Below are 26,444 nucleotides of genomic sequence, written 5' to 3'. Positions count from 1 at the left end.
AATAACAAAGAACACAACAAATTCAAGTTGACTGAGTATTTATTCAAATGTAGGTACAGACAGTCATTCATGGCTTGCACCCATCACACAATGGTCATATAAATATGAAATCATCTTAATACGAGTCATTTTCCTATTTGTTGGACAACAAAAACCGCACATTTAAGCATCCTATAGTTTATAGTGAGTGATGCTAACTACCTTTACATACAGTGGAGTCCGAAAGTCTGAGAGCACTAGTGAAAATGCTTCTATTTTCCTTTTTTTCGTAATACATCAAATTTCATTGCAAATTATATTACTGACAACAACTTGAGTGAAAAGTAGAATCTTTGAAATATTTACAGGAATTTTGGAGTTTCATAGTATTTGGTCTCCTTTTTGCTTTAATGACAGTGTGCACTCCTGCTGGCATGGACTCCACAAGTTTGTGCAAAACCTTATGATCCATTTTAGATCAAATCCATCAGAGGTTCATCTGATCACATGCTTCAGTAGAAGAGATCAGGCATGAGGACAGTCAGACCTTTTGTACAAAGCAGTTATCATGATCAATATCACAAATTCGCTTACTTTTAAATAGGGGCCTAGAAATAGTGCAGAATCTTGAATATTAAATATTCAAGATGTTGAACATTTACTTTCTTTGTTTTAAATATTTCAAAATTGTAAAGCCTCCTGTTTATTCCCCCCTCTTCCCCAAAAATCCCAGATTTTCAATGTGCTCTCAGACTTTTGGACCTCAATGTATGTACAGTATATAACAACAATAGCAGACAAGTGTAGATATTCTACAAAGGCCCCAAAGCCCAGCGTTTGCATCTAAAGAAATATATGGAACATCTGGTTTCATGTGAATAAAAACGTGTTCAATGTGTACAGAAATCCACATTCATGAGGTTTGATGCCTGAGAAAATGAGCAACCATACACACGTACAATTTGGTTTGCAACACCAATGCCCTGACTGGTCAGGTCTCTCCAGACTATTTTTTACTCACGATGTAAACCACAGCAACTCTTGCTCTATAAATGTATAACATGAAAAAACACATCGCTGACAAATTGACATGCATGTGTAAGGCATAGCTGTAAGTGCAAGTTGGTTTGGCTTTTGGCAGTTTCATGACAGTGACAACAGGGTAAAGAACAAGTAACAAGTAATGCAAGTCTACTGACGTCACATGCCTTGGAGGCTTCCTTAACTTTAAATATAACATCACTGATGTCCACCATTATCAATACCAAACAAAGACCCTATATTCAAATTTCTGCATTGTAAACGGTTGTGTAAAGTGATGTAGGATTCTTAATTTACTATAATGATTATAATTTAACAAAAATGTAAAAAGTACAAAGCACAACATATGGCAGAGTTTTTGATTACGGAAACATGACTACCATTTTTACCAAATATCATTTCATGAGAATGTGAGCATAATTATAAGATTAAGATTAAATTATTAAAGCATTAAAAATGGCAGTTATCCATCGGTACACTACATATGGACAGTGAATATTGAAATAAAACTGCAAGTACTACTGATATTATGCTGACATTATTGATAATTCTTTTATCCACTCACAATTAGCATGGCCAAAGCCAAAAGGATTTTCTACACCTTTCACTTTTACAGACTCAGCCACATGTACACATGCTAGACCACTACATTCGAAACTGAAAAATCTCTAACTGAATCACGATTAGTTTCAACAAAACCCTCAGTATAGTCTTGAGAAGTCAGAAATACTATGGTGTAGAAGATTAATTACACTAAAATCTATCAGCTGTGTCACTGCTGCAGAAAGAGATACTTCAAGATGCTATCAACAAGGTATCTGCTAATACTTTTTTTTTTTTGCGCAAGGTCTAATCATGCAAGATTTACACAAGGTTTCATAAGCCAGAATTATTAAATTTTATTATGAGTTTTGTGTGATTTTGTAGTAAAAATCTATCATTCAAATTTACTGGTAGCACCTATAAAAGCCCTTTGGGACAAAACAGTACATCTGCCGGGACAATATTCTGAATCTATACGGTATTTTTGTGCTTTACTTAAGGTCTACTTTAAGTCTATTTAAATTTCAAGTAGCTAGTGCATGAGCCTATTAAAGAACATAGTGACACACTCTCTAAACCAAAGCCTTTCTTTTGTAGCCGGTAGAGATCAGGAAATCAGACTGTTTATTTAAAGCTGCTTCTACGATTCATACTGGCCAGTTTAGGTAGCAGTGCTAGAATACTGTCCTCCTCTCAGCTCCTCTGCTCCAAATAAGCCGAGAGCAATGGTGAAGGAGGGAGGAACTCCTCTTGCTTGTTCACAACCTTTGTCTGTCGTGCGCCATTACAGTCAGTGCCTGTGGTATAAGACATGTTGGTATATTATTATTCTGTCTATTAGATCATGCATCGTCAATCATGAATAGCCACCTTTCCACTCAGGACAAAACCTGGTGCCTTAACCTGACCAGGAACTCAAACCCTAGAACAGTCTTTGGGCACACATTGACAGTTATATAAGATTATTTTTCTAAGGATGCAACCTGTAACTAATACAGATATCTGTTCTAAATAGACACAAATACAGATATGAATAGGAGGCTGACTGCTCAGTATTTTTTTTTTTTTTAATAATAAGGCTTGCCAGATCCATTCACATCTGGTTGAGACTACAGGTGTACACCAGGGCACAAAATAAAAGTCATCTGAGCATGAGGTTTTTAACTTTAATGAGTGCATAAGGAGTCATTTGTGAAGCTCAGTGGATAAAGAAAGACCATGTTCATGAACACGAACTGTGGAACTACGCAATGCATTCACATAACTGCCCAGTCAGGGTAGCGGTACTTTAAATTAAGCTACTATTTTATTTATATTTTTGGGAAACAGAACCAACTAAATATCACAAGCATGACCAACAACAACAAAAAATAAACCCTGCAAGAACAGGATTACAAAATACAGCCCCACACCAATTTTATGAACTGGAGCGATGAGCCAAAAAAAACCTAAACAAATAGAGATACAGATCATATTACTGTGTTATATCCCTAATACTTCATTTGCTCTTACAGTCTTATGTAATACTACAATTAACTAGTAAAAGTCATATATAAGAATAAGCCTTTTAGCTCCAAAGTTCCAGGATTTAAGTTCCTGAGATAAGGTTCCTCAGTGGAAAGAAGGCTAGCAGGAGAAACACACAATTTTTTTGATCTACTTACTGGCTGAGGCGAGGTCCATGTACTGGCAAATGGCATGAAGCAACAGTCTCTCAAAACTGGTGAGTATAAACATGTTGAAATGAATGAAACATTGAACTGAACACTGAATAAATGCTGAACTTGACCATCCCTAGTATTTGGAAAAACATACCTGTTGCTAAGTTTGGTGACGTATATAGATTGCGGGTGAGCTTCAAAAAAGGTCAGCAGGTCACTCTCCAGAAGCTCCAATGTCGTCTTTAATGAGACAGTTTATACAGTGTCAATGATATGAGCACAGACAACATGTGTATAGGATACAGTTTTTTTTTTGTCCAACAACTTCAGTTTACATTGAACATACAACATAGTGTAATTTACAGAAAAACCTAGGTCTCACCTTGGGAATATGTTTGCGTTTCAATGTTGCACGCAACTTCCGATCAATTCTTTGGAAGCATTCCTGAGCGGTGAAGGCAGGGTTCACTGATAAGGAAAAAAAAAAAAAATTGCTGACTACCATGATAAATGGTTATCCATGAATAATATGAGCGCATCATTTACATACATATTTATTCTTTGCTAGATGTTCTTATCCAAACAAAAGTTAAGGGCCTTGCTCAAGGGCCAAGTAATGGTTTCTTGCAGTCACGGAAATTAAACTCTAAGTCTTCTGATCTAGCGAAACTCCTTAACTGCTGAGCCATCTCTGGCCACAACATAAAAGTTGTGCAATTTGTGTACGTTTATTCATGCAAATGGGTGAGTGAAGCCTCACACTCTCTCTGGTCTTTTGGGGCCTTGCTAGAGTTACTCTGTCTTGTTGTCTCCTCATCCAGCAGGGCCAACAGTTTCTCCTGCTCCTCTCCTGAGCGGTTCATGAAGTCACTCCAGTACTGAGAGAGATGAGGAAAGGCTATTTTAAAGACACGATAACATGTTTAAATTGAATCACTGGAACAGGTTGTTATACCTCCACATAGTTTCCATTGGTGCATGCTTCAGTGAAAACAGTCGGCGAGGCCGTCTCGTGTACTTCAGTCTCATCTTTGGAGCACTCATCCCGCTCCAGAAGATTATCCAGGTAGCGAGCTATTTATTCATTTAAATTAATTGAAAAAGAAAATAAAATCCTACAATCTTAAAATCAATCATAGATTTAGTAGGGTACAGCACATCTCAGTTTAATCATCTGAAACACTTCAGGACAAATAGTCAGATAAATATGCTTGTATTGTTATGAAGCCATTGAGTGAAGCATGTACATGTTTTTTTTTTTTAATTTCAATAGCACTTTAGCACTTACTGTTCTCCTGTCTTCTCAAACTTTTTTTACCCTTGGCTTTGGGTGTAAGGTCAGAGTTTCGTATGGCCTGGCTTATAAAGAATTGCTTCCTTTTGGCTGGAGATACCCGTTTGGCAGGAGAGCTGGGCAACGAGGAGCAGCGCTCTTCTATCAGGCTAAGAGCAAAAGAAAAGAGAGACTTCAGTCTAGAATTAATGCCTATTTTAAACTGAGTTGCTAGATTATTAGGTTTGCCTGCCCTGTATCTACATTTATTGGCCATTTTATCAAGTGAAGCTACAATGTATGTGTACTGTAAAGTTAATCAATAGTACAAGATGTTTGTCAAAAAAAATAAAATCTTGAATCTTGAGTATTCCACTGTTTTTTATACAGACATGGACAAATTTGTTGGTACCCTTCCAAGAAAAAGAAGAACCCACAACTATCTCTGAAATAATTTGAAACTGACAAATGTTAATGGCATCAATCACTGTTAATTACTTCTGATTTTCGATTAAACTGAATATTTTACATAATGAACCAAATGAAAATGACATGGACAAAAAAGATGGTACCCTTAACTTAATATTTTGTTGGAACACCTTTAGCAGCAATCACTGCCAACAAGCGATCGCGGTAGTTTACAAGGAGACTTCTGCATCAAGTAACAGGTATTTTGCTCTAACTGTCTGAGGTTTGAAGGGTGCCTTCTGCACACTGCATGTTCAATAGGATTAAGATCAGGGCTCATAGAGGGCCATTTAAGAAATGTTTTCTCCATAGAGGGAGAGCTTTCTGACACTGGGCAGTATATTTCTCTCCAGGATGCCTTGATAGTCTTGAGCCTTCATTGTGCCCTGCACAGATTCAAGGCCCCCTGTGCCACACGCAGCAAAGCAGCCCCAAAACATGACTGAGCCCCCTCCATGTTTCACAGTAGGTATGGTGTTCTTTTCTTTGAAAGCTTCATTTTTCTGTCTGTGAACATACAGCTGGTGTGACTTGCCAAAAAGTGCTCTAGTTTTGTTTTGTCAGTCCAAAGGACAATCTCCCAGAAACTTTGTGGCTTGTCAACATGCATTTTAGCAAATTCCAGTCTGAATTTTATGTTTTCTTTCAATAATGGTGTTCTCCTGGGTCTTCTTCCATGGAGCCCATTGTTGTTTAAAATGCGACGGATGGTGCGATCAGATAGTGATGTACCTTGACCTTGGAGTTCAGCTTGAATGGCTTTGGATGTTTTTCTTTGGCTCTTTGTCCACCATCCTCACAATCCTTCTGATCACCCTGGGGTTGTATTTCTTCTTGCGGCCACGCCCTTGGAGGTTGGCTACAATCCCATGGACCTTATACTTTTTAATAATATTTGATATTAATCCATGTGGAAAAACGCTATTTTTTAAAACACTATTAAGCGTTTTCTCGCCTATAGCTTTCTCCTCGTTATAAAGAAAATGCTTAACATGGCTTAATGTATTAAGACAATGATATTAAAAGACCAAATTCATCATACACCTTATTGATAATGCATACAATATACAGGCAAGCAGATGAACCCAGAATCTGAACGCAATGCACAAAGTTTCACGTTAAGCTTTTTCTCCCCATAGAAACTCGTTATAAAGAAAACGCTTAACGCAAAACTTTGCACTTTGCATTCCGATTCTACACAGTATGCTTTATTAATAAGGTGTGAGCTACGTTTCTTCCTCCAATATCACTGTCTCAGTCCATTAAGCCACGTTAAGCGTTTTTCACGTTAAGTGTTTTACAATGTCCCCCCAGGAAAGTACCACAAGTGGCCTGTTGCTATGCAACAAAGTAACTATATTATTATTTAGCAAATAAATAGATTTTGTAAACTATAGCCTGCAAACTAGTGGAAATCCAGCCTCAGCATAACAGCTCATATAGTTATCACATTTGATAGAAAAATGACAATTGAGATTAGGTTCTCTGAATGCTGCATTGCCTTACTTACAAATTAAACATATAGACATTGTTCAAACCTGCAAAAAGTAGTATACAGTCTAGTCTTTGCCCTAAGCCTTCTTGACACAGGTTCCCTATCAATACCTGAGAGAAATTTCTCCAACACTCAGATGAATTGGTGTTTCGTTTGTGCCTAGTGGTATTTGTTGTATTAACAATATCAGCACAGAATGTGGAAATGATAAATAATGACTAACTTATTTTTGACCCAATCAGTTTAAACTGCTCTGCGCCTCCTTCCATAAATGTTATTATAAATGTCCTTATAGAAAGCTTCACCATATCATAGGTTTCTCAACAACAAATTCTCTTTATGTGGAACTTCACATTCTTAGTAGATTTCTTATTCTGAATTTGTGACGTGGGCAAGTTAAGAAGAAGAAAAAGAAAGAGCTTTTATTGCCAAGTGTGCTCATACACACAGGGAAGTTTATTTTGGTATGAAGCTTCCAGAACACACATATAAATAAGACAGCAAGACATAATAATAAAAATTACAAATATATATATATACACACACACACACACACACTGTACAGTAGACGTAATAGGCTTAAACAGAATAGATATATGTACAGATGTGATATAATACAGCTATGTGCAAGGTGAAGGCAATGGCAGAAGCATTAAGGATATGTGTACAAGTAATATAGTAAAAGGATGAATTTACATATTGCACAAAAAATTGTATCCACAGAGAGGTAATACACTGAAGAAGGACCTAGAAGTCAGTGAACTGTTCATGGGTGAACTGTTCATGGGTGAACTGTTCATGGGTGAACTGTTCATGAGGGAACTGTTCATGAGGGAACTGTTCATGAGGGAACTGTTCATGAGGGAACTGTTCATGGCTTGTGGGAAAAAGCTGTTCTTGTGCCTGGTTGTTCTAGTGGTCAGTGCTCTGAGGCGCCAGCCGGAGGGCAACAGTTCAAAGAGAATGTGGACTGGGTGCAAGGAGTCTGAAATGATTTTACCTGCCCGTTTCCTCATTCTGGATGAGTATAGGTCCTGTGGGGTGGGTAAGGGAGCACCAGTAATCCTCTCAGCAGTTCGGACTGTCCACTGAAGTCTTCATATATCTGATTTGGTAGCTGAACCAAACCAGACAGTAATTGAAGTGCACAGTACAGACTCGATGACAGCTGAGTAGAACTGGGTCAGCAGCTATTGTGGCAAGTGAACTTCCTCAGTTGGGGAAGGACTCTATCTCTGCTGGGCCTTTTTCAAGATGGAGTCTGTGATGGCAGAGCCCTGGAACCTGAAGGACTCCACAGTGGCGACAGTGTTGTCCAGGATGGTGAGTGGGGGCAGTGCCGGGGGGTTCCTCCTGAAGTCCACCATCATCTCCACTGTTTTGAGTGTGTTCACCTCCAGGTTTTTTTTGACTGCACCAGACAGCCAGCTGCACAACCTCCCTTCTGTACATGTCATCACTGCCCTGGATGAGGCCAAAGACTGTGGTGTCATCTGCAAAATTCAGAAGCTTAACAGGGGGGTCTGAGGAGGTGCAGTCATTTGTGTAGAGGGAGAAAAGTAGTGGGGAGAGCACACATCCCTGAGGAGCACCAGTGCTGACTGAGCAGGTGCTAGATCTGAATTTTCCCAGCCTCATTACCTGCTGCCTGTCTGTCAGGAAGTTGGTGATCCACTGACAGATGGAGGGGGGGCACAGAGAGCTGTGCTAGTTTGGTCATGAGGAGATCCGGGATGATGGTGTTGAAGCCGAACTGAAGTCCACAAACAGGATCCTTGCATAATTCCCTTGTCTGCTGAGGTGTTGCAGGACATAATGCAGTCCCATGTTGACTGCATCATCCACTGATCTGTTTGCTCTGTGAGCACTTGAAACAGGAAGGTCTTCGCACTGCTCCAGTGATCTGCTGAAGATCCTTGTGAAGACGGGTGACAGCTGGTTTCAGACAGGTGGGTGAGACACTGTCTGGGCCTGGTGCTTTTCTGATCTTTTGTCTCCTGAAGAGCTGGTACACATCTTTTTCACAGATCCTAAGTGCAGTTTGGGGGTTAGTCAGAGTGGGTGTGGGGTGTGAGATTACCTCTTTCAAATCTATAGTATAAACGGTTCTTGTCCTCAGCCAGTTGTTGATTCCTAACAGATTGAGGTGATATTGTCTTGTAGTTGCATATTTGTGCACATCCATATGTCCATGGATTTATATTCAGGGTGTAGAGAAAGTTGAAGTTAAAATTCAAATCTTAATTAATGCACAGAGATGTTCCAAGGCTGTCTTGGTAGTTACTTGGACATTTAATTAAAAATTTATTAATCTACATATATTTTTCACAGTGTAAAATAATAGGATCATGAGTTCTTTAAGTGCAACTGAAAAAGTGGGAATATAATGTGATGAAATCTGCAGGATTTCTGAGCTGAAGGAAAAATCTCCTGCTTTGTAAAGTAACCTACTTTTCTGTTTATGATCACCAGAGCCACTGCCAGAGCATCATAGTGTATTTTTAGCTCTGGACCAGAGCTCAGAATAGACCTTGAGTTATAATTTCAGCACACATTTAGCATTAAAACGTTCATGTAATCGCGTTAAATGAGCTCTGAGTGCTGGACTAGAGAACCTGACCTGATTACATCCGCCCAAAAACCCTCAGTACTAAACAAGCTAGATCAGAGGAAACGCCTTGACCTGGTTAACGTATAGACTGGGAGATCTCCCTAGATTTCTCTTCAGCAATTTAACTAGCAGGCTTTCTTTCTTTCTATCATGTTAAATAAACTGACTGGGTCCGGTAGCTGGGTTGCAATTCTCAGGCCCATATATCATTCAGGAACAGGAACAACAACAACAACAACAACAGTGTCACAAATAAAAACATAACTAATGACTAGCTCTTCAGCTAGCTTTCTAATGCAGGGTACTTTACACAGTACACGAATGCTCACAGAAAGTAATTCTTATATATATATATATATATATATATATATATATATATATATATATATATATATATATAACACACACACTACACAGATATTAAACATTAAAACGCCTTAACAACCTAGCTACCAAGCTTATTGCTAGCACAGCTAGCGTCTGCAAGGTGCTAACCATCTTGTTACCAACAACAAGGCCACGTCATATTAATAACAAAACCTAGTTACTCACATTATATCGTGTTCTTCATTGCTGGCGTTACTGTTAAGTACAACCATCTCGAGCGACACAGTTCAATTAAACTGAGTAAATTTTGAGTCCTGTGGTCAGAAGCTGCCTCGAAGGCTAACTAGCTGATGAAAGCGACCAAGCGGGTTGCCAGATGAAACAGAACTCAGACAACTGACACACAACTACAGGTTTTCACATATAAACTATTTCTGCTTACTGACCACTTTATCAGACCCAGCTACTCTGTTAAAACACATTGTCTGGGTTCAGTCAGTTACTGTAGCTCATTTATCCATTCATGATTTGTGTGCATTATTATTTTTCTCGTCTATTTCCTGATTTAAAAAATCCAGCTGCCAACTGCTGGAACGCAGAGTGAGCTGGGAGAACCATCTTTTCTAGCTGGTAGTTTTAGTCCAGCTTGCTTATCACTTAACTAAATTGGTCAGTGAATGTTTGGGATTTTCTCCGTTTCTTTGCGTTGTGTTATTTTCTTAAGTGTAACTTGTCATTTGTAGTCATTTGAGCTCGGGTCACTGTTTATGAGAACTTTCTATGAGGCACATTCTCCCCTTGTACGCATGGCTTTCCTCCAGGACCTCCAGTTTCCTTTGACCTCATCAAAACGTACTAGTAGACAGATAGGCTATACTAGGTGTGACTGAGTGTGTGAACATGTGTGTGCATGGTGCCTGCAATGGCCTGGTGGTCCATCCAGGGTGTTTTTCCAGGATTCTCGCAACCCTTATCAGGATAAAGCAGTTACTGAAGATGTATAAATGGATGAACGTTTCCTTTCTACCAGCACCTACTAGCTCGATAATCTACCAGCTTTACCAGCTTGACTTGTGTTTTGGTCTCACTAAGCTGGATTTTTCAGCATGGATGGCAGACTATTCTGATCTCAGTAACACAGTGACACTGAGCTACACTGCTCTGCCTGATACACTCCAGTGACACACACATGCTACAGTGTCAGTGTTGTGCTCAGAATAGTCCACCACTCTAATAATATCTGCTCAGTGGTGGTCTTATGGTTGTTCCTTGTTGTTACTGATACACTTTATTAGGTATTCCGGTCTTGTCCCTGCACTCATTGGCTCTTCAGGTAAACCTTGTTACCTTGTAGGTGTAAAATTACTGACTGTAATCCATAAATTGCGAAGCACAATTTTGTCAGCCCATCCATCAGTAAAAAAGGAACAACCACAGGACCACCACTGATCATTTTATTCTCAGCACAGCACTGACATGGTAGCGTATGTGAGGTGCTGGAGTGTATCAGACAGAGTGGTTTGAACCACCCAGATTATATGCTGAGTTGTGGTCCTATGGCTGTTCTTTTTCTTACTGGAGGAGCCTATGCCATTCTCTAGCCCTATATGATTAAAAAATAGTCCAATTTGATAAAAAAACATGATCTGATATTCAAGTTTGGCTTTATCTCAGACATGAGCAAGTCATTAATCCAGTTTTGGGAGGCTGACTATGAAAATAAAGGACACTTTGGCAGACATTAGAATGTAGCGAAACCCACTTATTCTGCAGACAAACTTCATACAATCATACAAGAGTCCATCATAGAAAGTTCACCTCCATCAGGAATAATATACTGTAAACTATAAACTGAACAGAATGTTAATGTTAAAAATCACAGTCACAATATCTTGTGCAAGAAATATTTTTCTACACAATACTCACCTTACATATATGAGACAAAGAACTATTTTTATTCTGTACTGAAGCAAAACATTGAGAGAAAACACTGCAATTAAACACAGTGCACATTTTCCCTTGTCTCTGAAGTACAGAGGAAAGCATTCAAATGGCACACGGTGCTGAAGTGCTTTTAGGAGAAACATTAAATTGTCTTGAAATACTGGCTCACAGACAATAAAAACCTTTAGTAGGGTCACAATGACCACATCAATGGCAGGGAAAATTGCTGAGAGATTATGCTTGTGCTCAAAGTGATTGCAGCATAACTGCTGTTGTCAGTGTGCCCCAACCTTCACTGCCACTCTTCCTAGAACACTTAAAACAGAAAAGACACACAATCACTCTGAAATAAACATGTTTTTTCCTCCCAAGACTTCTCTTCTCGGTCATGCTCCTGGAGTAACCCTGCAGCATGTTTTAATGTTTCTCTGCTTATAACATCTATAAGCAGATACTAGTAATCTGATTCCACTTGGTATATTAGAAAGCTTTCTGTGAGGCTTTACAACTGAAAAACTGCCTACCATGGCTGGCTATGGAGCTTCTCGATCATTTTCCATCTCATGTTCTGTTCATTTTCAAAATAGGAGTGCGCGATGTATCAAATATATCTTTTCTACAGTACACAATATATATCACGATATACAAGTTTATTCATAAAAGGTGTTCAATGATTCTATTATGTCTACAACAATAAATTAACACTGAAAGGGAGAAACAAAATTGTACATTAAAATGGTAAAAATTGTACGATTTTCCTATTTTAAAGGTTCAAAATAGTAGAAAACTTAATCAGATCAAGTGTTTCCAGAGATTGTAATTATTATTAAAAAAACAAGTTATTTTGCAATACCGACAATATCTCAGAAAAGTGTATTGTGACATTTATCATATCAATATTATAATATATATATATTATATCGTCATATTGCGCAGCCCTATTTCTTCTTCTTCTTCTTTTAGCTATTACACTCTTCTTAACAGAATAGTGCAAGAAATGTTTGCAGGTGTACAATTAAATAATCTGTAGTTATATATATATACATAATTACTTTACCAAAAAATATTCAAAACACAAAATGTTGTGCTTGTACTTGACTTATACATTTATTAATGTTCTTAAAAATATATAGAAATAAATAATAAGTGCAATAACACGGAGTTTAAATTAATTTACACTTGTAAAATGACACAAATACTGAATGTGCAGCTGTATTTGAATACTTGCATGCAAAAAGCAAAAAAGTGCAGATGTGTAAGATGTTGTCTTATTGTATTTTTATTGTTACAATGGAGAAACTCAATGGAGAATTATTCATATATTTTCATGCAGCCAATGGAGGAGACAGTGGAGGTCTGTGCAAAATTAATTTGCACAAACACCTTATACTTTCACGTAGTTGTGAACTTGAATGCATTTGCATTTTTCTTCTACATGTACTCAGAGAAACTGCACATTTCAGTAAATATCACTTTACATATGCAATATACAATTTCCATCATTTAAAATGATATTTTTGATTTATGAATACATTCCAATGACACAGTATTCATCATTTTCCTAAGTGCATCTTAGAGTTTTACAGCTCCTTTTATGCCAATGTGCATCAGAGGTGCACAATTTGTCTAAAACCTTTTAAAAACAGAAACATCTGAATAGAAAAAGGCTGACTTGATGAAGGCAGATTCTGATTATAACACGTGATTTACAGACTTGCAGATAATTATGAAAAGAAATTCTAAAATCATATAATAAACTTCCAAGTAAATAAGATTTGTCAACAAATTGACTTGCACAAGACATACAGGATGTAAAGTGCAATTAGCATCATACAGCAGTGTTCAGACAATTTAACAGAGTGGTCCTGAGAGTACTCAATATCTTCAATACATGAAAGGTAGTTTGAGACAAATACAGATTAAACTAAATATTAAAATCAAGCAGAACATCAAGATTTGAGACCGAGAGGTCATTCATGTCTTGACTATAAAAAGCTTGGTAAGGTCTTTGCTCTGAGATTTCTCTTCTTCTGTGCACTTTAATCCATTAGCTGAGAAATCCATTAGAGGCTGCATTTGTATTTGCTGAGGTTGCTTTGTTTTGCTACATTTGCTCTCTTTAGTCTTTGACCATGCAGCTCCTGGCTGACTGGATTGGGATGATGATAACGGATGGGGTGACTGAGCAGCAGTAACTTGAGACACTGATCTTTTAGGTTCAAAAGAAGTTGTTAGCGATGGATATATAGTTTGACTGGATTGCTGAGGTGTGCGGGATTGAGTTGCATCTGATCCACTGTTTATAGCCACCTCTCTGAGTTGGTCATCGTCATCCATCTGCTCCTTCGCGAAGTTGACAAACACCTGTGTGAGAGGAACATCTCACTTTTAGTTTCATTTTGAAATAATTGCATACATCCATACAATCATTTCTGCTGAGTTCTAACCTGGTCCAGTGTGGTCTGAGAGACGGAATATTCCGCTATTCCCAGCTCTTCGCTGTTGTTTGACAGAATGTCGAACACATGAGCGAGGGAGCAGGCGTGAGTTGGCAGCTGATACTGCAGAACGTTGTGGTGTCTCTCCTTCAGCTTGATTCCAGGAAAGCAGTTCTGGATGTAGGCATTCACGGGGCAGGAATCCGGAGATGGTGCAGACAAGCGGAGGATAATTGTATACCCATCGCCAAATCTGTAGGAAAGGGGAATAAAATATTCATGCAAAATATAACAAATTAAACACCGTCGACAGTTATTACTCACAGATATTATTCTTCATATGCATTGAGATGCTTCATATATTCATTCATTCATTCATTCAGCTGTATCCTGGTCAGGGTTGTGATAGATCCAGAGCCTATCCTGAGAACACTGGATGCAAGCCGGAAATACACCCTGGATGGGACACCAGTCCATGACAGGGCTCCCTGCATGTGCACATTCACACACTCATATACACCTAGGGGCAATTTAGTGTATAGGTGGGAGGAAACCTGAGGACCCAGAGAAAACTCACACAGACATGGGGAAAGCATGCACAGACACTCCACACAGAGAAAATAACCCAAGCTCAGGACTGAACAGGGGGCCATGGAGCTGTGAGGTGATAATGGTACCTGCTGCACCACCAAGCCACTTAATGATACATAATTTTAGTATTTATCAAAACCGAAGTGTTCAAGGTTCTAACTTTTTTCCTCCAACTTGATAGTGCGTGACATTATGCTGTAAACAAACATGAAGAAACTGGCTTCCATCTGAAGGCCCATATCTGGATCAAACAAACCGTATTTTTCTGTCAAACATACTACACTACATTATACTATACTATACTATACTTTCTTTTTCTTTTCTTTCCTTTCTTCCTTTCCTATTTGCTCTCTCCTTCTCTTAGGAATGGCTTTAATAGTCTTTTAAAAATCATCACATGAATTTAGCCATTTTAATAGGAACACCTCTACATCTGCTCATTCATGCAATTATCCAATCAGTCAATCATGTGGCAGCAGTGCAATGCCTGAAATCAGGCAGATACAGGTCAAGAGCTTCGGGTAATTTTCATATCAAACATCAGAGTGGGAAAAATGTGATCTCAATGACTTAAATAGTCACTGTAACTCAAATAGTTAGGCTATGTTCTGGGATGCTTTTCTGCATACCATGCTTGTAAAGAGTGGCTATCCAAGTTACTTTAGCCTTCTTGTCAGGTCAAGTCCATTCTCCTCTGACCTCTCACATCAGAAAGGCATTTCTGCCCACAGAGCTGCTGCTCACAATGTTTACTGTTTTTTTTTTGTACCATTCTGTGTAAACTCTGGTGTGTGGAAAAATGCCAGGAGATCAGCAGTTTCTGAAATACTCAAACAGGCATCAACTACCATGCTACGGTCAATGGCACTCTGCCCCATTCTGATTTTTTTCTAATGTCATTAACTGTTCCTGACCAGGTGTATGTATTCCTCATAAAGTGACCAGTGAGTGTATGCTGCTAAAACAAGGTATTAATTATTTGAACACCTGACTTTGTAACACTATCTCAATGAGGTTTTCTGTGCATTGTGTATTATTGTTGCCATTACTTTTCAGTATAAAATAGTACAGAAAAGTTCTTGGTAGTAGGTAGTGGTATATGAAAACACTATTTATTTACTGTTTGATTTTTTTTTTTTGGTACCTGTTCTTGAGGTGCTGCACTGAACCCAGACACTGGAACCTCCCATTGACCATGATGGCCATGCGAGTGCAGAGAGCTTCACACTCTTCCATACTGGACAGAACAACAGTAATTAATACACACACATTGTACCCATTCCCTTCACCTTGCACATAGCTGTATTATATCACATCTGTACATATAGCTATTCTGTTTAAGCCTATTATGTCTACTGTACAGTGTGTGTGTGTGTGTGTGTGTGTGTGTGTACATATATATATATATATATATATATATATATATATATATATATATATATATATATATATACACATACATACCTACATAAAATTGTGATGACTGTTTTCAATTTGGTCAATTTTTACAAATATTTTTTTTTAATCTTAATGTAGTACTTCATGCATTACCCACCTCATCTGAATAAATACTGCAGACATATTAAACAGCTGCTGATTTTATTCTACATATATTGCTGTAAGACCACTTGTCCACCTTACTATTGTCAACAGACAGAATGTAAACATATTTCCCAAAACTGCAATTTTCCCAGAATTTTTTTTTTTGGCAAGTTTTGCTATGTACATATCAATGTAAAATTTTTATGTCATTGCCTTAAAAAGACAGGAAAGTAACTGACGTCAGCTTGTGCATATGTTGCGTATACGGTCACTTGAAGAATTGTATTCAAACAAAATTTTTCTTCAAACATTAGTTTTTTAGATTAGCTGTTTATTTAGTCTAGTCTATCAGATCCATCATTTTACTGAGTAGTTGACTGGGTTCTTGTGCTTTTGATTAGCGTATTAGGTTTGATAACCATTTCAAAATAATATGTTTCAAATAATATGTTTCAATAATGGTGTTAAAGTGGGCATAAAGTTTAGTGCTGTAATTGTGCCCTGTACCTGTGGGATGTGAGAACAACAGCTCGGCCTTCTTTGATGACGCTGAGGATACAGTTCCACAAGAAGCGCTTAGCCTTTGGATCCATTCCTGTTGTGGGCTCATCCTGAGAATTAAAAACAGGCAAGTTTCACAGAGACCTATTCAGGTATTAGACAAAACAGCAGGAAGTTTTTAAAAATTAATTGAACAGTTGAGAAAGTCAACTGACTTCTGCCTACGTATGAAACTAACATGTTTAATAAAATAGTAGACAAGTAAGACAGTTTGTATTGTGTATTACTATTTAAAGGTGTTTCATTTTTGTGATAAATGCTGACCAGAAAAACAACTGGTGGTGCTCCGATAAGAGAAATGGCAGTTGAGAGTTTGCGTTTATTGCCTCCACTGTATCCTCCTGCTTCTTGCTCAGCGTACTGTGTCAGTCCCAGTTTTTTTACTCCCCACTGTGAGACCTATTGGCCAAAGATCCATTATTAATGTTGGCTGAGACATCAAAAGGCTGGAGGCTTCTTTTATTCATTTGAAAACCTAAACGTACTGTGTATCTACAGGATTCTGACTGCCTATATTCAATTTAATTAATTTCAGCATATGAGACCTATAACTTCTAATACCTTTGCTACATATGGCTCAGGGACTCCTCTCAATCGAGCATAGAACTCTAGGTGCTCTCTTCCAGTCAAAAGGTCATTGATGGCATCAAACTGAGGACAGTAGCCCATTAGCTGATGTACTCTGTCCATGTCATTCAGCACACTGAGGGTTCAGTTAGACAGAGTTTCAAAATGTTGTATTGTCATTATTAGCAGTTATAATGATCAGTGACAGTGTAAGAGTGACAGACCTGTAATTGTTGAGAAAAGCATCTCCATAGGTAATGGTGGTGTCTCCTGTCAGCATGCGAAAAGTGGAAGTCTTCCCAGCCCCATTAACCCCAAGAAGCCCAAAGCACTGTAATAAAAAAAGCATAAGAATAGAATGAATATTTCCATCATTGTAAAGGGTGACCAAAACACTGACAAGACCATGTCAAACAGAAAACAAGGAATTCTCATCAATTAAAAGTGTGACTTAGTCAGTAATATACAACTAATATATAACTGTTCATTTAGTCATTAAATGTACAAGATGTTTATAATTGAGCGAATAATAATTAGTGAGTTTCACATTTGCCATTTTGTACATGGTGAAAAAGTAATTACAAAGCAAGATTAGGCAAGCCTGTTTTTTTTGCTGAACTGCAGTCTGTCGACTGTCCACTTGAGGAACTGTTCACATCACCATTCACAACCATAACAAAACAGCGGACCTTGAGAAGCTTCTTTTTATATTTCTGCTTATTTTTCATTAAATATCCATATTTCAATTTAATTTCTTTTGCTGAATCACTTGCCATAATCTGTCTACAAGTGCTTGTGAGTAAGAACCACAAGCCTATGTTAGCACAGGGGGTGGGAATAACAGTATAATAGAGTGAAATGAATGGAATTTGGAAGGGGACTGACTTGCTATGACTTGCTAGTCTCAGATTTGTTGATTTATGTTGATACATGCTCATTTCAGTAATAGGCATCAGTTACACCATCAGTCAGACAGTCTGTTAGTTTGTCTGTCTGTCAGTCAGGCATCAAGCATACTCAATTTTTTTTAGCGGCAGTGTATAATATGCATATGTTGACTGAATTTCTTCGCACCTCTCCCCGAGGAATGCCAAGACAAAGCTGGTTCACTGCTGGCCTCTTGCCTGCCTTATAGACCTGTAGAGATTTGAGAACAGGGAATACTGGATTTAATACTGGTTACTTTACATTATTGAGAAAAGTAGATTTTGTACAGTTAGATATGAAATAAATTAGTACTTCACATCATCATTTAGCTAATTTGAATATTCTTGTTTGTTCACTGCAGACTCATGCTGATTTTGTCATTTGGATCTTACAAACCTTGCTCAGGTCTCTGACAATAAGAATATTGTCCTGAGTTTTGTTGCTTTTCACACGTTCTCTTTCATTTGCTACGTCCTCATCCTCTGGGCCCAGTGGTGGCAGGACAGGATCAGACCACATTCTAGGAGCAAAATGGATTTTTGAAATACCTTGACTTAACCATTCATAGCAGTATTTCAATAAAGATAATAAAGATAAAAAAAAACCCATATACCTGAAGTGTATGAAGAACTTGTACTGAAGCAGTACAGTGAAAATGAAGAAGACAACGCCCTCGACTGCCATAGCAAACAAGTTCTTCCCTACAAAATCCCATGCCAGTGGCTCCAGTGTCTGCGTGTTTCCTGTGAAAAAAAACAATAAAGGAAAACTTATCTATTGTTGACATACTGAAAGATACTGAAAGAGGTCAAGGCCACTTATGTGGCCATACAAGGAAAATAATTTCAAAACAATTTCATTCAGTTCTCTGGTGTTGCTGTAATAGGAATTTACCAAGCCTCTGGAAAGCATCTGCCATTGCCTGGTTTTTAGCCATGTCAATAAGACCTCGACCCAGACAGAAGTGAGGAAAGATCAAAAAGACCTTCTTGAGGATCCTGTTGACCTCATTTAAATGCTGAGAATAGAACAACGCAATATGAAATGGTGGACAATACATTTTACATCTGTATTGGATGAATGAACTGCTGTTTTGTTTTCATCAGTTACATTCTACCATGTACACCTGTGGCACAGAAAGGCAACTAATAAATGACTTTCATTACTTCATCAACAAAGAGCTCGAGGACGAAGGTGGCTATGCTGCCATTGATGCCGATGAAAAGGTTGATGGAGGTGAGCACCACATAGGCTGTGCTGGGCACAGAGAACACGAACGAGGCAGGGTACATTAGAGGAGTGATGGACCAACTACAGTAGGGGAGAAACGCAAAAGATTAGTACTACTATATTATTATATTTATTATTTAAGCAATAAAACGCAACTGGGCATGCTGTTGTAGGCAAAGACTCAAAACTGGGCTGGTGCAATTCAACCAGACAGGGGTGTTCTATTCCTCTAATATCACAGCAATTTGCCAATGATTGCAACTTTTCATTAATTAAAGAAATATACTTAGTACGTTTTATTCGCTTATAGTTGGATTTAAAGTTGAGGAACGTCTGTGAAACAAGTTACTGTTATTACATATGTTCTAACAACTATAAACAGTCATTCCCTCACTTCTTTTTTTCTCTCGCTTGAAGACAAAAAGCCTGTTATCAAGAAACTGTATAGCCCACCATCCCGAAGACTTTGTGTCAGAAAAGTTAAAGTTACAGTTTTACATCTGACTATTACAAAGCGCTGACACTGGAGACTCCTTCCATAAATGCTAAATTTAACGTTTATGTGAAGTGCCAGTTTTAACTATAGAAACGATAACATATTAGAAGAATCCCATTACTATAAAACTTGCAGCTGCTATAGAAAATTCATCAGTTCTGCAGTATAAACTATAATTAGCACATTTTGCATCTTACAGGGTGATAATTTCTGGATGTTAATATTAGATAGGTACAATGTCCCATCACAGTGCTTTTACTACTCCCAAATGCCACAAGGATTGTTATATGATCAAACCATTCAGTTTTATTAGCCATTACCCATAGAACAAGAGAAGAAGCACTAGCGCAGGAAGGTTTTTTTCAGAGACATAAGACTGCTGTTGGAAGCTTATGAAGATGAGGACCACCATGGTAGCAGGAACCGTGTAGTTCAACTGTTCAAGAAGAAAACATGAGACAAAAGATGCATTTGACATGTTGACATACATTCGACAAGTTCTATTATACTGTATTAGCCACTGTAGGATATGTTCGATAGAAACTGACCATGTCCCAAACAAAGTTTGCAGTCCAATACAGAATGGGTTTGACCCCACTAACAAACTGAAGGTGCTTAGACTTGCTGACCCTCTCCTCGATCAGAAACAGTACAAAACTTGCTGGTACAAAGGACATGGCAAAAATCACACATATGGACACCAAGACATCCACTGAGGTGGTCATTCTGGAGAGAGAAAAAGACATACAGCATGATAATGGCTAATAAAAGCAAATATGTAACTAATTCACAGGGAAGTAAGGATCACTTTGCAGGAATCAACTGAAGTGAGTCTATGAGAGAACTCAGACACTTGACAAAATGTACAAGGCAAACTCGGTGAGCTGCTCCTTGGTGAGGTTAAGTGGATGATTATAGGCTGTTATTCCATGTTTCCTTCTGTCTGGTCCTGGAGGAAGACTGGCACGGAGCAGTCCATTGTTCATGATGTTCACAAATGACACCATGGCATGCCAACCTTTATTATTAAACCATACCTAAGAAACAGAACCACAGATTCATGGCTAGTTGTACTAAATGTTACTGAAAATTGGGCGCAAAGAAACTTTGTTTCTCTCACCTTAACATTATTTTGACTACTAAGCCCAGTAAGAAGGCCTGGTAATCTGTCCAAAAGTTGATCCAGTGAGCCGTTCTGTAAAAAAGCAAAGGAAGAAAAAAGATATCTAGTATAGAAATGTAATAATCGCCTTGGGTTTCACCAGTTTCAATTACATGTCTAGGTGAAAGACTGCAGAAATAATAAATTGTACGATCTTATTGTACGATCTGCTTTTGATGTTAGTGTGCATACCTGTGCTATTTTGTAGCGTGTTCTTATAGCCATTACAGACTGCTCTAGCTGATGGATATCTGTCTGACCCTGTGAGCTTTTACTGCCCAGAGAGAAACCTCCATACCTGTAGACACAGTTAATTCAGTCTGATGATATTTACTTGATGCATGAATCCTTTATTAAGTGTTTAATCTAACACTGAAATGACTCACCTGAACTCATTCACCCACTTTTTCGTCTTCAAGCTAGATGATTAAAAAAATAAAATAAAAATAGGCACATATAAGGCTATTACAAAATTCCAGTAAGATAAAAAATTTAATCTGAATTTAGATAAGACCTTTTTTTCAGAATCTGCGGGTAAGTCTTGATGAGGTAGTCAGAAATATTACGGCCAGTCAGATTCTGCAGCAGGTCACCTGTCAATCTTTTTATCTGTGGCCAACAAGTGAAGAAACAATGTTTTATAAAACATGATTTTGCAATTAATATTCATTTTGGTCTGAGCTGGGACAGATGAAGATGTAAAGAATGGTAGTAGTGTAATAACCTGGGGAGGAGGCAAGCCTCCTGCTCCCAGTGGACATTCAGGTAGCATTCTGCGAACATCCTCAGTGCTGCATTCACAGCCAGGAGAAGGGAGCTCAACTGTCCAGTTGACTTTGTTAAAAAGCTGCCATGTGGTATAGGAAATCTGGGGTCGCAGAAACACTGTCCCCGCCTCACTGTCCTCACACTGGGGCTCCCTGTGGATTCAGGATCACACCATTTTACACAAACCTCATCATATCATCAGATAATATATCTCCATCCATGCAGAGAAGGAACTGTCCTACATGTCTGACTCCATGCATTTGGTCCCGAATCCAGGAGGATCCAGAAGAGCATCAAGGAGATTCTGGATTTCAGGGTTCTCTGGGGCATCATTGCTGTGAGGAAAAGAAGTGTGAGAAAGACCTGGGTGCACATCAGTAAAGGCCAGTCTAACTATGACATTGTGGGTACCTAAAGAAAGTGTACTGTTCGCCATACATCCATGGCTGCAGCTCAAGAGGGGGATACTTTCCAAAGGGAGGGACAATGAGGCTGAACAGCAGAGCCACCAGGACAAATACTGCAGGTAGCACAATCTGAAAAATGTTTAATAACCAAGCAAAGTGATCATCTTCCAGAAAACTAGGGATGTGTATAATATAAAATACAAATTACTTAATTACTTTAAAATTCAGAGCTTTAAATAAAAAAGACACATGTCTAATTGAAATCAGAATATCACATTTTGCAAGCAATTTTATAATGTTGTACCTCATTTTAAAACTATTCGATTAAAGATTAGGGATGTCAGCTTTTAAAGAGCAACTCCAGCAGCCTTTCTATCCTTTTGTCATGCCCCCGTGTTTAAACCCCACTTGTATCATGCCATGTACACACCTATAAAGTAATGCCTTTCTCCTACTTTTAAGGGAAAAAAAAACACTACTAACAAAACATGACTTTTGTTTAAACTCGGAAATTATTAAAAAATAGGAGACAAGTTTAAGATCATTATATTTTCTACAGTTGCTCTTGCAGCCAGTGGTTCAAGACCTACATAATAATTATATCATTTTTTCCTGCCCTGGGTGTTAGTGTTAGACAGAATAGGGCTGCTCAGCTCCATCCATTTTCCGGAAATGGTAACTCATGAATTACAAACTAACCCTTCGAAAAATGTATGAAAAGTATGAATGAGAGTTTTTGTAACTGTGTCACCACACAGCTCTGTACCTGTGCTATGAAACCTCGGCGGCTGCGGAGGGCGTACTTTAGCCTCTTGATAAAGAGTGCGCGGAGCTGCTGCCAGGTCAGCCCCCAGCCTGTGAGGGTCATGCCACCCTGAACATTACTGCTTAGGGGGTCCGTTTCATTAGCATCTGTGTGCCAGAGAGGAGCCTTGTCGTTAATTGCTACTCATTACAGCATCACAAACTTTGCAGACAAATTAAATGCAATTATATCAACAGGCACAGATGTAGCTGTGAGGTTTCCTGGTTTGTACCTGTTTTACAATGTTGTATCCTTTCTGACAGCATTGAGAAAAGAGGAGAAATGAAAAATAGCATTCAATCTCTGCTGATAGCTATAACAAACTGCCTAGCCGTACACTGGTTGCTGCTAAGGAGGGATTTTTTCCCTAATCCTTGCCTGAGCTACATCACTTGATACAATGATGAAAATAGAAATAGAAATAGAAAGGGCTTTAGTTTACCTGTGTCTCTGTCCTCAGACAGTTCTCCCTCACTTCCTTCTGGGTCAGCATCTACTCCTGTCTCTTCAGCCACCTTCAGAAAGATCTGAAATGTGCATTGTGGAGGTCAATGCTATGCCTCTCTTTTACTAATCCTGTTTAATCTCTTTATAACAGAGACTGGTGAAAAATCTGATAATGGACCACAATTAAATTATGAGAAACAGTCCACTGGGTTACAAGATGAGAACTAATGCTATATTTGTGCGGCAACGTTCCTTCACAATCTCATGATAAATTAACTTAGGCACCATGTTCCTAAGTTGTATTAACCTCCTCACCTCCTCTAGTGTGGTATCTGAGAGTCCATAACTGACAACGCCAAACTCGCTCTGACGTTTCTCCAGCTCTGCCAAGAAAAGGGCGAGAGTGCCATCTTCCGAGGCGGCATGGGGGAAGTTGATCACTGCTTCTCTGCCCACATCTTCCACCAGCTGAGCCCTAGCAATGTGGTGTTGGGCAAGAGCCACAAGGCCACTCACATCTGGAGGAGCGAAAATAAAATGGGGTTAAAAAAATGGGGGAAAAAAATTAAGTAGCGCTCAAAGTGTTAAAATGCACTGCACATCTACTCAATCATTACTAGTAACTGACAAAGACAGCAGTTTTTCTCTACTACAAAAATATATCTTTGATTATCTTAAAGAGCAACTTTAATGGCTCCTCTGCCTGTCATGCAACAGCCACATCTTAATGTAGAATTTAAGCAGCATCAGTGGGGATGCGAGTCAGTGGCGGAGGCATAAAAATCAAGATTGTGCTTTTGGCTTTTTTTTTATTCTGATAAGTAATTTTGCTTAACACTCCTTGAATAGCCACTAATTTGTTAACGGATAATTTGTTGATTAGCCATTAACAAATTTTATTGGAGAGATTGTAAGACATTAAATTCTTCTCTTGCTCTCTTTCTCTGCTTTTGCTTACTTTCTGTAGGCTAAGGGTCTGTCTGACCTTTGACTTGTAATTAAGTGAAATCTCTCAACCCACACAAAATCTAGAAATGGCTTTTGGATCAGTAGTCGACTTTACGTTTACTAGTTACTAGGGCAATCATTACAAAGTCCTGTGTCCCAGCAGAATGCTAAACAGACAACACTGTTCCCACCTGAGCCATAGAGCTCATTTCCAAGTCCAGTGTCATCACTCATGGAAGAATCACTCTCCTAAAACACAGATAACCAACACGGTATCAGTCAATAATCAAACCTACATCACAGAGCTCTGATTTTCTCAGCTGAAATCTGCAAACCTTCATGAGTGTGGATGCTGAGAGATTGGCGGCACTTGTACTGCTTGGTGTGAGACTTGGGAGCTCCTTCTTCACTATGGTCAGGTAATATCCTGTGCCCAGACGAGCTTTTAGGAAAAGTGGCGAGCCGCAGCAGCACAGCTTCCCCTGAGAGATGATGGCGATGCGGTCGCCCAGGAGATCAGCCTCATCCATGTAATGTGTAGACAAAATAATGGTACGGTCTGAAAATAACAAAGAGTCTTAACGTTAAGGACTAGCTATTACATTTTATATTTCCTTATCAATCTATTCCTGTATATTCTGTAACTCTAAGGGAATGAAACACAACTCAAATGGAACAACCTTTGCGGTATTTGAGCAGTAGGTCCCATATCCCACGTCGCGAATAGGGGTCCACTCCAGCAGTGGGCTCGTCCAGGACAACAACTTTAGAACCTCCTATGAAGGCTATAGCTACTGAGAGCTTCCTCTGCATGCCGCCTGGAAAAAGAAAACGAGGGCAGTAATGACTGAGGCAAGTGTCACTGAGTAAACATGGCCTTCTCTTGCACTCTGACACAGGGTGTGAATTCTAATGATAAGAGCACCTGAGAGGTTCCTGGTCTGCTCGTGTCGTTTGTGTAACAGTCCCACATCCTCCAGCAGGGAGGCCATCTCTTCTTTAACCTCGGCACTGCTCATGCCTTTAAGACGGCCATAGAACCATACATGCTCTTCTACAGTGAGCCTAGAGAATAAACAGTATGGCAAAGTCATTAAAACCACGATGTATAACTTTTACTTATACTAATGCATTTTAGTTTTCAGATTTAAGGTCTTACATTGGGAAAAGAACATTGTGTTGGGGACACACTCCCAGAGTTCTACGGATGATGTCCATGTCTGTGCGAATGTCCCTGCCCTTTATGTAAACTGTGCCAGCAGTCGGGGGGAACAGCCCAGTCAGAATGGACCTGTCATGAGGAGTTAGTTCTAAGGGGCTGTATATAAGAAATCTTATGCTAACAACATTCTAAACAAAATATCTGATGAACTTCAAAATTCTGCCTCTTACATCGTTGTTGTCTTGCCAGCTCCGTTGTGACCCAGGAATGACGTGATCTGACCCTCATAGAACTTGAGGTTCAGATGATTGACAGCAAGCTTGGCCCCTTTTTTATAAATTTTCACCAAGTCATGTATGGCTACCCCAAGGACGAGATGAGAAGGTTCTGGTTCAATTTTATCTGTAAAAGAACAGTTAGAATCAACAAGCTATCCCAAAGTGTAAATTTTGGGTTGATTTTGAATAGAATTGAGTTGAATTTAGCATACGTTGCTTATAAGGTGATCTTACCGTCTGGTTGATCACATGGTACTGGAGGAATGGGTATGTCAGCCTCCAGCGGTACTCCTCCCCAGTAATTTAACTGGAAGATAAAATACCAAGGCCTGGGAATTCCATACTGCCCTGAAAAAAGGAAACAAATCATACCAAGGAAAAGTCATACATACATACAAACATACATACATACATACAAAGTCTTATATCATAGTACATACATCATCCCAACAGTATAACTACGCCTGACCTGGAAACACAGCTTCAATGTACCAGGTGGCCACTCCATAGATGAAGGCATCCACATACAGCATTATGATTGAGGTAGTAAAGTTGTAGTTGTCTCCTTCAGTAGGACTGGACAGAAGATTGAACCACTGAATACCCACTCCTTGCTCTTCATACTGAGAGAAGTACTCACAGCCAAATCCAAAGGCTACTGGAGAGAGGAAGCTCTAGAGGACAAATAAAACAATTCTAGAGACATCTGAATTACCTTTTCCCACAACAAAAAACAAATATAAATGCTATGCCTTATATGCAGATGGGTGACA

At 38.8% G+C, this 26,444-nt stretch overlaps 2 protein-coding genes across 4 annotated transcripts in view; both read right to left on the bottom strand.

The window, feature by feature from the left end:
• Positions 1 to 21: 21 nt before the first annotated feature.
• r3hdm4 (R3H domain containing 4) lies at positions 22 to 9,789 on the bottom strand. The gene is made up of 8 exons (XM_026922570.3): positions 9,624 to 9,789; positions 4,513 to 4,667; positions 4,180 to 4,298; positions 3,985 to 4,102; positions 3,607 to 3,692; positions 3,379 to 3,464; positions 3,228 to 3,283; positions 22 to 2,360 (listed from the first exon to the last, which is right to left on the bottom strand). Exons 1-8 carry the CDS (start codon positions 9,668 to 9,670, stop codon positions 2,257 to 2,259), a joined length of 771 nt encoding a protein of 256 aa, XP_026778371.1. The 5' UTR covers positions 9,671 to 9,789; the 3' UTR covers positions 22 to 2,256.
• Positions 9,790 to 12,424: 2,635 nt separating this feature from the next.
• Positions 12,425 to 26,444, bottom strand: part of abca7 (ATP-binding cassette, sub-family A (ABC1), member 7) — a 30,010-nt gene continuing 15,990 nt past the window's right edge. For 2 of the 3 annotated variants that reach the window (XM_053237954.1, XM_026922544.3), the window contains exons 17-50: positions 26,141 to 26,345; positions 25,906 to 26,019; positions 25,624 to 25,795; positions 25,391 to 25,522; positions 25,157 to 25,296; positions 24,912 to 25,049; positions 24,567 to 24,790; positions 24,423 to 24,480; positions 23,599 to 23,801; positions 23,279 to 23,363; positions 23,069 to 23,092; positions 22,798 to 22,943; positions 22,036 to 22,160; positions 21,867 to 21,959; positions 21,581 to 21,776; positions 21,371 to 21,465; positions 21,243 to 21,275; positions 21,049 to 21,154; positions 20,815 to 20,889; positions 20,562 to 20,731; positions 20,243 to 20,420; positions 20,015 to 20,130; positions 19,135 to 19,279; positions 18,863 to 18,986; positions 18,582 to 18,711; positions 18,365 to 18,488; positions 18,116 to 18,178; positions 17,266 to 17,372; positions 17,036 to 17,177; positions 16,739 to 16,873; positions 16,421 to 16,524; positions 15,516 to 15,608; positions 13,790 to 14,033; positions 12,425 to 13,706 (exon numbers count right to left, since the gene is read on the bottom strand). In XM_053237954.1, coding sequence (XP_053093929.1) covers positions 13,317 to 13,706; positions 13,790 to 14,033; positions 15,516 to 15,608; positions 16,421 to 16,524; positions 16,739 to 16,873; positions 17,036 to 17,177; positions 17,266 to 17,372; positions 18,116 to 18,178; positions 18,365 to 18,488; positions 18,582 to 18,711; positions 18,863 to 18,986; positions 19,135 to 19,279; positions 20,015 to 20,130; positions 20,243 to 20,420; positions 20,562 to 20,731; positions 20,815 to 20,889; positions 21,049 to 21,154; positions 21,243 to 21,275; positions 21,371 to 21,465; positions 21,581 to 21,776; positions 21,867 to 21,959; positions 22,036 to 22,160; positions 22,798 to 22,943; positions 23,069 to 23,092; positions 23,279 to 23,363; positions 23,599 to 23,801; positions 24,423 to 24,480; positions 24,567 to 24,790; positions 24,912 to 25,049; positions 25,157 to 25,296; positions 25,391 to 25,522; positions 25,624 to 25,795; positions 25,906 to 26,019; positions 26,141 to 26,345 — 4,629 coding nt within the window. In that variant the 3' untranslated portion in view covers positions 12,425 to 13,316. The remainder of the gene's footprint in view (positions 13,707 to 13,789; positions 14,034 to 15,515; positions 15,609 to 16,420; positions 16,525 to 16,738; positions 16,874 to 17,035; positions 17,178 to 17,265; positions 17,373 to 18,115; positions 18,179 to 18,364; positions 18,489 to 18,581; positions 18,712 to 18,862; positions 18,987 to 19,134; positions 19,280 to 20,014; positions 20,131 to 20,242; positions 20,421 to 20,561; positions 20,732 to 20,814; positions 20,890 to 21,048; positions 21,155 to 21,242; positions 21,276 to 21,370; positions 21,466 to 21,580; positions 21,777 to 21,866; positions 21,960 to 22,035; positions 22,161 to 22,797; positions 22,944 to 23,068; positions 23,093 to 23,278; positions 23,364 to 23,598; positions 23,802 to 24,422; positions 24,481 to 24,566; positions 24,791 to 24,911; positions 25,050 to 25,156; positions 25,297 to 25,390; positions 25,523 to 25,623; positions 25,796 to 25,905; positions 26,020 to 26,140; positions 26,346 to 26,444) is intronic. The other variant, XM_053237955.1, reaches the window with a different exon arrangement.

This window comes from Pangasianodon hypophthalmus, chromosome 11 (assembly GCF_027358585.1).
Source record: "Pangasianodon hypophthalmus isolate fPanHyp1 chromosome 11, fPanHyp1.pri, whole genome shotgun sequence".
Classification (NCBI taxonomy): domain Eukaryota; kingdom Metazoa; phylum Chordata; class Actinopteri; order Siluriformes; family Pangasiidae; genus Pangasianodon; species Pangasianodon hypophthalmus.
Note: the sequence above shows the minus strand (reverse complement) of the source record. Positions and strands in the feature narration are given on the sequence as shown.

Excerpts from the sequence above, each read along its gene's own strand:
- r3hdm4 (XM_026922570.3), bottom strand. The coding sequence starts at position 9,670 with ATGGTTGTACTTAACAGTAACGCCAGCAATGAAGAACACGATATAAT. Across the intron at positions 3,693-3,984 it reads CCCAAAAGACCAGAGAGAGT|TGAACCCTGCCTTCACCGCT; the intron begins GTGAGGCTTCAC and ends TTTCCTTATCAG. Across the intron at positions 3,465-3,606 it reads AACGCAAACATATTCCCAAG|ACGACATTGGAGCTTCTGGA; the intron begins GTGAGACCTAGG and ends GTCTCATTAAAG.